Below are 11,418 nucleotides of genomic sequence, written 5' to 3' on the forward strand. Positions count from 1 at the left end.
GAGCTAAAAAATATATATAAATAGACCCACGAGAATGTATTTTAAAATTGTCGCAAACTTTTCATTCTAAATCGAATGAAACTCATGACGTCAGAGATCGATTCCTGTTATTTTTTTTCAAAATGATCTCATCGTTCTATTGCAATCTAATTTACTCTGTATTAAATAGACATTTCCAGCTTTCATTTAAGGTATGTTGTATGAAAATAGCCCTACGAGAACGTATCTTAAAATTTTTCTGAACTGTCACTTTGAATTCGTGTAATTTTCCTTGTCTTTTCCTAGGTGTCATTGATCCACGAATAATCGATTTCTTTTAATTATTCAAAACGATCCCGCCATTCTATTTCAACCTAATCTACCATGTCTTAAAGTAGATACTGCCAGCTTTCATTTAGACTAAGTTGCATAAAAATAACCCTACGAGAACGTATTTTAAAATTTAGAGATCCACGAATAATCGCATCTCCTCTTCCCAAACAATCCAGTTTTGTTTACAAGCTGAGAGACGGTTCCAGAAAATTTTCCCGAAGCGTACGACATTTTTCTTCGGCTTCGCGGCGTTTCGCGAGCGGTGCGGCCGTGACACTTATTACTTCGCGGGCTACTTTGTTCACAAGACACGCTGGAGAATGTAAATAGACGACAGCGTTGGGGTAATCGACCTCGTATATTTTCTCTTTATGTACAATTAGGTGAGAGACAAACAGCTTGCGACGATAGTATCGTCTGAACGGTAAAACGACGCGCGGACGGACCGTCGACGAACGCGACCTTCGGTCCGGCCGCGTATTAAATTAAGGGTAACTATAAACGAAGTACACACATCCGCAGCGGAACAACGAACGATTCCTATCGCTCTGCGATCAACACCTCCAACGAAACTTTATCCGTGTAAAATTCGTTTCGAGAATCGCGGGGAGCCGGTTTCGCTTAAGATTTAAAAAATAAATTACTTTAAAAAAGAGAACGACCACGACGATGACATGCTAAAACACGGTTTAAAAAGGGTGTCTAGACGTTAAGACTAATTTCCTAGTAAAACGGTCCCGATTATTCCAATCATGACGGCGGTAATTCGAGTAAGTAAGTACTGATAATATTTCGCGATCGAAAACTTTAAAGGAGTGCCTCCAGTAAAGTCCACCGCCATGATCGAGACAAACCTACGATGGGACATCGACCCATCCGAAATGAACTCCTGAAGTGTCAAAGTTCGAACGGTTAAAACTTAAAAGCCTAGGTCTAAGCTATGGCCGATCATTCACGATCGTGCTCATCGAGTACGGTAATCTCTCTCGCAGCGTCGCTCGGCATGGAAACAAAAATGGACACTTTGCGAAGAGAAGATACAAATTATCGGCAACTCTGAAATTGTCCATTCTGGTTCCCAAAACGAAGGAGACGATCTTAGAGAAACTAGTGTACCGAGGTGAGCGTACGCAGTCTGAGGATCCTCGCGGACACAGAACAATAATCTCTGTCCTAAGTGGCCGGAAATAGAAAATGACTGTAACGCGTTTCGAATACTGATTTCGGTCGGCTAGGCCGCTTTATTTGGGACTTTTCCCAGTGTTAGCCTGCGCCTTCTCGTCGTCCAGCTCCAGGCCGAAGTTCATGATGCCCTGAACGTTGTTGGCGTTCGGCTTTTTCTTCATGCGGAACATGGAGGCGATCAGAGGACAGAGGAGGTCCTGGTCGAGGTCGGCGGGGTCCTGGAACCCTGTCACGTAGCTGACAGCGACACCCACCAGCATCGTCAGCAGGCAACCGATCCCGCTGTACCACAGGTAGCTGATCTGCAATGAGATTAAAGCTTTGAGGGATACGGTATCGCTGATGGTGCATGGAATTTGTGATTCGGTTTGATAACGATCATCGGTGGTATTATCGATGCCGTTTGAACCGATGTTAGGCTCTTTGCCAGACACGGCTCGACCACACCAGAGTGGTCTTTGACAGATAGCTACCTTGTACGTTGCGGAAACGTCATCGCTGTGGTCGGCTGAATAGCTGTCACTGATGTCTGTGGCGTTGATGCACAGACAAGCGTTTATCGACACGGGCTTGCTGTCCAGGTGAATCAGCCCGTTTAGCACGGCTATTTGTGCTCCCAGGCCGATCCACAGAATCACCACCAGACTGGTAATGGCGCCTGAGATTGCACCCTTGCCGTTCGCCCAGGGGACGAACATGCCCAGAGAGAACAAGCCCAGGGTGATGCCTCCGACCATGCCATTAAACGATAAGGCAACCTGGAACATTGATTTCGTGCAATCATTTCTTGGAAGGGGCTGGAAATGAATTTTTAATCCCTGTCTAAATTGACTAGAATGGTTTGATATTAATGACAAAGGATTATAATTCGATTCCAATTATAAATGACATAGTAACGTCCATACTTAATAAATTACTACGAGTAATCTTCATCTCGTAATCTCGTTTTAGATAATCCCGTTTGAATATTAATGACAGTCACTGTAGCTCTGATCACGAATAAAGATCCATACAAAGATCCGCAGTCTACTAATTAAAACAAAAGAGAATAATCACCTCAAGTACACTCCCAAGTCGCTCGACGACGAAGACCAAGGCGAAGCTGAAGACGCCGAAGAAGACGCTGATCCACCTGGCATAGATGGCACCTTTGCTGGCTGGCAGGTTAATCTTGAACACTCCCTGGAGAATGTCCTCACATGTGATCGCTGCTAGCGAGTTCAGTGCGCTGGCCACGGTTCTGAAAGATGCACAATGAACATCAATAACTACGTCTAAGTGATCGGACATTTAGGATCCTATAAACTGACCCCAAAGAAGCAGCAAAAATGCCGGCAACGAAGAAGCCAGGCATGCCTTTAAGGCTGCCCATGAAGTTCATCACGTAGAGAGGCAACAGCTGATCCTGGCCACTGATGTAGCCAGCGGATAGAGGATCACAGTCTCTGTAAGTGCTGTAGAGCATCATACCGGTCAAGAAGTTCACGCTATAGATGATGATCATGCCGAAGGCGGACACCCATAGCGCCCTAAAGTAAATCAAACCATAGTCACCTATTTCCTACGTCATTCCCGAGATTGTAAGAGTCTTCATCGAAGAAGGTATACCTACGTTCTCACTTGACCGATGGTCTCTACACTGAGGTACTTTTGGACGGAAGCCTGATTGCTGCAGAACATGGTAGTCCAATAGACGGTCCCACCAATCACCACGCTCCAGAAGCTGTGCCTCACGGTGGGCTTGGGGTCCATGTTGAAGAACTCCATGCGGCCCGACATCTGGTTCACCTCCCAGACCGAGGCCAGACCACCCTGCCAGACCAGACCGTAGCCGGCGATCAAGAACAGGGAGCCTAAGAGCACCACTGCTTGGAATGTGTCCGTCATTATGACGGCTTTCATACCACCCTGTAAAATGTCCAATTATCAAGCTCCTCCAAGATTATGTCAGGATCCTACAAGGTCCTACAATGTCTTACAAAGTCCTACATAATCCTATAAAATCATAAAAAATAATTCAATGTCTCCGAAGAGGATGTGTACCTACCTGCGAGGCGTAGAAGATACAGACTACGTAGACTAGAGTGACGGCTATGTAAGTATTCAGACCAGTAACTACAAGAAGATTACAGACGTTTTACGAAGATGACTCATGATTGAGGATTCGATGGACTCACCATGACTTAGAGCTAACGCGGGCGCATACACCGCGACGGACGTATAGAGGATCATCTGCAGCATGTACAACCCGCTCGCGAGTAGTCTGCAGTGCCGGTCGAACCGGAGGTTTAGATACTCGTAGCTAGAGGTCAGCCGCAGCTTCATGAAGACCGGCAGGTACAGGTGCGAGGTGATCGGGACCACCAGGATGAACGCCACGCAGGTCATCCAGAACTGCGTCCCCTAATGTCAAGCAACAGGTTGAGTCTTCGAAGACTTAAGGCGTCTTTGAAGACTTCGGATATCTTTGAAAACTTCAAATATCTTTGAAGACTGTAGATGTCTTAGAAGACCTCAGAAGAAGACCTGTCCTTAGAGACTTAAAGTGTCTTTGAATACTTCAAATGTCTTTCAATACTTCAAACGTCTCTGAAGACATCAGATATCTTTAAAAGTATTAGACATCTTCAAAGATGTTAGACATCTACAACAACTTAAAGTATCTTCGACGATATCAGATGCTCTTAAAGACTTTAGATGTCTTCGAAAACGTTGAAGTCTTTGAAGTACCTGGGCGTACATCTCCGCAGGGTTGCCCAACAGTTCAATGGCCGTGATGAAGCTGGCCGCCAAGGACATCGCCATGGGGAAGGTGCCCATGCTGGATCCGCCCAGAAGAAAGTCCTCGCTGGTTTCTTGCTTCTTGGAGAAGAAACCGTAGAAGGTACCGATCAGGCAAGAGATTGCTAACATGGCGGCCAGCACCAAGTAGTCCACCCAGGAGAAGAAGTGCAACAGAACGGGATGATTCTGCATGCACTTCTCGTCCACGTGATGGGACGGCCGTTGTTCCGAAGACGCCGAGGACACGGCCAGGAACAGGAACAGGACGAACAGACGCGCCGGCATTTTTCAGGAGCTGCGGAAATAGAAAGACGATGCAGAAACGATCGTGTGGCGGTCATGCTCGCGTGACATGTTTTTTTCCTTATGCGATTGTAATATCGACTTTGAAAGACGATACGGAGAGATTAATGGAAATTGTACTTGGCATTCAGAGACCTTGCGCCATATTTGATCGACATTCTACCGCGGGGATCTACAATCACGTGTAGCGCGCACGATCGATCAGTTCCCTGCGATCCAGATTGATCGCGCGGCCGCACAATGTAATTGAACCTTCTTCGTTTCATCGCGTCGCTTCGTTCTCATCGGAATTTTCGTTCCGATAAATCATAATCAATAACATCGTCCGCTTTGTATCGTTCTCGTCGAGACAGAGGCTCTCAACTTACGGAAAATTCGCGAAGTTCCGCGAAAAAATGATCTTGGAATTGAAATCAACTGGAATGCCTCGCCCTAGAGCATTTCTGCTTCTGCCTAATTTAGAAGAAATAATTGAAAGGAAATGAAAAATTAAGAATTATGAGAATTAAAATTGATCGAATCGTTGAATTTATTTCGAACATTTCTGCAACTATTTAATTTAGATTGAACAATTGAAAAGAGATTAATAATGAATAATTAAAAATCATGGGAATTAAAGTCGATGAAATGTTTTAGCGCGGATGTGTTGCCAACGCAGCGCGTACACGGTGTGCATAACGGCGTCGGACGATTCTTCCTTACATAAGCAAAACATGACATCTTCTTCAGCTCGAGCACGTTACGATTATTGAGCGTGGCGCCCCGCCATTGGGTGTAATTGTTTAGGAAGATTTGTACCGCCATCGTGGCTATTAACACGGACATTCGATCGTCATTAAGGAATCTAGCCGACACTGGATGAAACCAGTTGACTCGGACACCGCTAGGGGTCTAGTTTCTGACGAAGACTTAGATCATTTTCCATTTTCATCACTGATACAAAAGCACCGGCCTTGCACTTTTCTCGAGAAATTACGAAAACTCGAAACGGGACAAACAACGCTTCCTTGGGAAAATGGTTACGCAAAATGATCTTCGAGTCTCGTGCTTCGCTTATTATACTTCGCGATAGCGTCGCCTGTACTTCTACTTCAAGTACGCGAACTTGAACTTCCTTCGCGAGATGATCATCAGCGATGATTTGCGGGCGATGGTGCACTCCAGCAATGTCGCAAACACTTTTATTAACGAGAATATTATCGGTCGTCGTTAATCATAGTCAAATATCGTTTCTGGTTGGAACCAGTCGGATTCCGTTCCGTCGAATCGAAACCGAGCGGCGCTTCTTTTAGCGGAGAATCTGTTTTCTGACCTGCGGCTGACCATTGGACCTTTGATAGTGGACAATCAATTTTCGGGTCGTTTACCGCGAGAAACGTACTTTTGAAACGAAACGCTCTTATTAATTTCAATTTAACACGCTTCTCTCCTAATTCCTGCTGTACAGTACGTACACGTAGCGAATTTATGCTATATATTTTATTTATATCTATCTATTGAATAAATTTTATTAAATTATATATTCTTTCTATAATATATAAAGAATATCTACATAAAGAATATTATTAATTCAAAATTTCACTTTGGAGACAGGGAAATTATAGCGGATTTATTTTCTGTATTGTTAAAAATTCTAGTGACATTGCTATTGTTTCTTTCACTACCATTGTTGAACCATTGGTCAACATATCTACTAAATCTTTTATAACAAATTTGCAACTCTAGTAACAATTGAATTTCCCACAGAAATAATTATTATTATCGTACCGAAAATCTGAAGTGCAAACCGGAAGTCTAACTGGGGGCCCAGGACTTTTGCGTCCCAGCATTTTTTAAATAGCTTCTACTTTACTGAAAATAATGTACCAGATCTATACTATGTACGAATATGCATTTCAATGCACTGGAGTGCGTAAAACATCATTTTTTATTGCTTTACAAACAATAAGAAACGTTTCTCAATACTTCAGCGGACTTGTCTCCCAGAATTCGTGTAACAATCGAATGAAAATCATTACTTTTTTTACTGCATTTGCAGCTTAGATACAAGTTAGGTAAAATATAAGAACAACAAATTGTTTAAACACTTAAACTAATTATAAACAACAATGTAAACATGACAAACAACACGAAAGTCATTCGTCTCGCACACGGTAATGCAGTATCGCTTCTAACAAACAAATAGAAATCAACTTTTCTCAGCAACATTAAGAAGTTAATTAACCACTGTGCAACAATTTAGGTCCATTAATATTTACAACGGCCTCCTTAAGAAGTAATTAAGGTTAATTGCTGAAAGATGACTAAATCAATGGCTACGAAGACAGTTTAAAAATTCGTTCACGAGACTTTGGCAATGACTGACAATTCCCGGAGAGTCTGCGAACCTTTTTTTAGCGTCCTTACCTCGTCGAATATAAGATGGCGGCCACGGAGACACCCTTAGCAGCCGGGAAGGGTGGAAATAAGAGGGAATAGATTGTAAACTAGCTCCTAGGAGAGCGCGTTTCGTCGTCGGAAGGCCGGCAGAAACGTGCGGAACTGCAGCTGAATGATCTTGCTGATTTTCCTGATGTAACGCATATGTGTGCGCTCGGATTTCAGGTTGCTGCCTTGCGATATGTGCTGGGCCGTCGCGGAACGATTAACTAATTAGGGCTCCGCCGGCTCGGTTTCACGCTCGGCCTCTCCCGTTTGATCGTTTCTGTTTCTGTACGGGGACCCCGGCTTCGGATTAAGGCGGAGAACGTTTTCAGACTGGTCGTTTTAATTGTCACATGTGCCCATTTATATGAACCGACCCCTTCCCGGGGATCGCCGCGAGAAGTTCCTCATCTCTGTTCGAGCAAGGACTCGTGGAAACAACAACAACAATCGACCTGTCCCGGCGAACGGCTGTACGCGGAAAAAAGATGAATCGAACGGTGACACGCTTCCGGGATCCGAATGATCCACACCCGGTATTCGCCGGTATTCCTCGCGATCGAGATCTATATTAGAACCGCTTTTACCCGCCGGAAGCGGCATTCTTTCTCGCGAAAACATCGCGGCAATCGTGGCAGCTGTTCGAACGATAATACGAGGAAAACTTGTATAATCTTCGCTGATGATACACGGGGTATTTTTGTCGATTATGATTGTTTTAATAATGTTTATTACGATTGATTCGCTCGGAACGTTGTTTCGTTTCTCAGAAATATTTTGTTTTGTTAGAGTGTTAGAAAAGCCGCTGATTAAAAACGGGATGTCATTTATGTTTTCGCTGGCCATTTTTAGGTTTACTCGGGGAATGAACGGTGTTAGGCAACATTTAATTGCAGATTTTTTCACTGGAGTGACCGTAAAGGGAAGTCAAAACCCAAATTTGTGTTTTGGATGCAGGAGTTGTTGAAGATCGTTCAAATTAGAAATAAATTTATGATTTATTTGATGTATCATGTGGGGGAAATTGACACTGCGACACTGGTCCCACGAGAAGGCGTCACTGCACGACACAGAAGGCACTGTTTGACTAGGGTTTATAACCTAACTCACTTTTTATCTAGATTACTATCCATCACTTGTTTCAGGACAAGAGAACACTGTGGAAAATAGGGTAATTTTTACAGGATTCGCTCAATTCATACAATTATAACACTGACATTAAGCACGATCTATGAAAACAATTAAACTGCAATCGCAAAGTATACATTTTTATACATATATATATATATATAAATTTGCATCGGTGAGTCTAGCGAATTTTCGAAACACAAGACTATTTTCGCACTAAAAGATAGCAAGGTTCGTTCGGTGAAAATTATACGAACATTCAATTCCGCTGCTTTCAAAGTACATAAAGCGCCTAATTGAATTGGAGATTCTCAATCTTTCTTCGTTGATGGTTTACGCAAATTTTCTTAAGAAACGAGTGCTTCGCGTGGAGAAATAAACGACGTCGACTCGTTGAAAATCGAAAAATAGTCGAAATAAATGCACGAAAATCGGCAGCGACGATTCGACGAGAGGAAATCCCGGATAAAGGTAGAATAATAATTCCGATCTTTTCGTGATTTTTCGCAGAGGGAACTCACATTCTCCATCTCGCAGGACATCCATCGACGATATCGAGGATACTAAATGCGATTGAAGAAGCGACCGATGGAAGATCCCGCGGCTCGCTGCGATAAGGAGGGTTGTTCGGCCACTGTTCTATCAGCCGCAGATTCGAACGCGAAAAATCGACTCGCGGATCGGCGTACAAGCGAAATCCGCGATGGCCAGCCAGCGGGAACAAGATCCAACCGGTTCGAACTTACGGGGTTGCAAACAAACGGTGGTCACGCGTTTTCCTTAAAGTCCCGGCTCTCTAATGGCCCGTTTAACCCCTGCGCATCTCTGCCGTCTTAAATAAGCAACACTCGCATCAGCTGCTACATTGAATGCTCTAAAAACGGACACTAAAATTTCCAATCTCTCACGAATTTTCGAAAGCAAATATTCGACCATATTTCAAAAGATCCTTAACAATAAACTTGGATTTATTTAAAAACTCTGTTTCGAATCGTCTATTATAAAGCGCTATAACTTTTTTGACTAATTATTCGTTGTGACGTAGTAATTTTGTTGTAAGCTGAATTTCGTAACTTTGGGGAATCCCTGAAGGTAGTTAATTTACCTCGAAAGTTCGTATCGGCGAGATAAACTCAACAGTTTTACGGCCTCCGTAAGATAAACCTTGAACCTTAAACGAAACTACTTAGTAGGTTTCATAAGTTCGCTCGGGTCATTGGCTCATTTTGGTACGTGTCGGTGAATATATTACCATAAGTTTTCCCAGTGAATGTCAATCGCAGCTGTGCCGCATCGGCGCGCAATGTCTCGGCCAAGTTGGCCCATTGCTTTTCCTGGACTATTGGTTTTTCTACGACAGCACTGTTCCTCGAGAACATCGACAATTTCGCGTTTCTATTTCTGACGACAACTCTATCAATTTTGCGATATTTTTAATCAAATCTACAAGGAATATAGTACAGAAATAACATTCTAGACTCTAGCTTTTCATTTGTATACTTTATGTTTAAACAGTGCGTGTGTCTCCCTAATTTCCAGCGGCAATTCGAAAGGTCTTGCGTCCCGCGTTCCCCGTTGCCCTTACGTAAATTTTCAATTGCCGGGGAACGTCGCGACGATCGTTTACCAGATCCTAAAATATTCCGGAGATCTCGGGTTCCGTGTGTTTGTTCCAGAACAGCAAGCTCTAAACAGTTGCATAATGAATGATTCAATGGTCGTTCAACGACGACGCACAGGAACACGTGCGTGAAAGCGAAGACGACCACCTCGCGCGTTAGTTATGACACGAGCCGATCGCATGAAATCTTGTTCCTTCATTGATCGCGTCAATCTACTGGGAACCAGCCGCGAGTCACGCGATTTTAAACAAATTACAGCGTTCTCGCATGAATGAATGAATGTATTCCCCGATCAAATTCTTGCGACCGGAGTCTTCGGCGCGCAATGCTCAATCAAAATACAATGAAACAAAATAATATCCCAACGATCATATGACTTATTCTTCCTGAAAACTGGCTAAAGATATATGATCACTGGACTGCGGTCTTTTATTGCAAAAATGTGTAACTGTTTATTCGAATAATTGAACGAAATCATCTATGTTCATTGAGTTTCTGTTTCCCACAATCGTCTTGGACAATTTCAATTTTACACAAAAATCCGCAGTCTGATAATTGCAATATAAGGAAGAACGTATCTTACTTTTCGTTGAATAAATATCTTCGCTTCACTGGAACACTGTTAAAACCACTCACGACCACCTTTGCATTTCCCAGAGCGACTTTAGTTGACAGAGAAACGACCCCTTCTATTTTTACCCTTAACTAGGCTGTCAGGATGCTCAACAGCGTTTATCGGAGTCTCTAATATTTGTTTCTTGAATATTAATCGCATAATGCCTCGAAAAGTCAGTGGGGAAACCGTTAATCCGTGAAACTCGTAACTGTCCACAGGTACAATACAAAACTACGTGCCGGGAGAGGTCGAGGGGGCTAGGAGAGGGGCACAGAGCCCCATGAAAACAAACAGAAGCGTCACAGAGTTTGATAGATGTCTCCGGCCGACTGCAGCAAATGGCTAGAAAAGGGAATTTAAGTAAACTAACGAAAGGATTACAGCTTTTCTTAAGCTTGTTAAAATTATCTAGGACCACCCAAAGGTGACCACAATTTAAACAAAAGCGATCGCAAACTCTGATGACATATTTAATTGCCAGTAGCGATTGATTGACAATAATTAAGAGCAATCGAAGAGATTGTGAATTGAAGATGGAACTTTCTCGAATCATTTTAATGGTTTATAGTTGATAGAACTTTTCTCAGGCTTCTCAGGGTTTGCCTAGAATGCCCTGAGCTAGGCATTCGACACCTCGACCAAGAAAAGACGGGAACGTCCAACTGGATTTCTTGATGGATTAATTGGCAGTTGACTAAGGCGACGAGGATAACAGTGTACGAGTTTCGCTGGAAAAAAAATAATTAAAAAGAGCCCCATGCCGCCGATAGAAGCGCAGGCTACGAACAAATTGAAACTGGTTTCAACTGGCCGCCGGTAGTTTGATCTGAGCTGGTCGGTATTCTTTTCAGAAGCACCTCAGACTGTCCTTCTTTCTCAGCAGAGTATCGTTTCCAGTTCCTCGATCGAGTCTCCCCTCACTGGCACGACGTATCCTTGGATTCTACCGGAAAGAATTGCAATGCTGTAAATATGGAGTTTCTGAAACGCAGCCACGCTTTCGAAATTAATCAGCCTTAATTTCATTAATTGGGAAAGTAAATT

At 43.3% G+C, this 11,418-nt stretch overlaps 1 protein-coding gene across 1 annotated transcript; it reads right to left on the minus strand.

The window, feature by feature from the left end:
• Positions 1-659: 659 nt before the first annotated feature.
• On the minus strand, positions 660-7,332 carry LOC144473208 (sodium-coupled monocarboxylate transporter 1). The gene is made up of 9 exons (XM_078186880.1): positions 6,991-7,332; positions 4,228-4,576; positions 3,675-3,900; positions 3,545-3,612; positions 3,110-3,405; positions 2,808-3,026; positions 2,554-2,737; positions 1,971-2,255; positions 660-1,799 (listed from the first exon to the last, which is right to left on the minus strand). The coding sequence occupies exons 2-9, from the start codon at positions 4,564-4,566 to the stop codon at positions 1,554-1,556; spliced, it is 1,863 nt and encodes a 620-aa protein (XP_078043006.1). The 5' UTR covers positions 4,567-4,576; positions 6,991-7,332; the 3' UTR covers positions 660-1,553.
• Between the last annotated feature and the right edge of the window lie 4,086 nt (positions 7,333-11,418).

Source organism: Augochlora pura, chromosome 7, assembly GCF_028453695.1.
Source record: "Augochlora pura isolate Apur16 chromosome 7, APUR_v2.2.1, whole genome shotgun sequence".
In the NCBI taxonomy this organism is placed as follows: Eukaryota; Metazoa; Arthropoda; class Insecta; order Hymenoptera; family Halictidae; genus Augochlora; species Augochlora pura.

Coding starts and splice junctions, on each gene's coding strand:
- LOC144473208 (XM_078186880.1), bottom strand. CDS start 4,566: ATGCCGGCGCGTCTGTTCGTCCTGTTCCTGTTCCTGGCCGTGTCCTCG. Junction 3,613..3,674: donor CGCGTTAGCTCTAAGTCATG/GTGAGTCCATCG, acceptor ATCTTCTTGTAG/TTACTGGTCTGAATACTTAC. Junction 2,256..2,553: donor GACTTGGGAGTGTACTTGAG/GTGATTATTCTC, acceptor TCAATGTTCCAG/GTTGCCTTATCGTTTAATGG.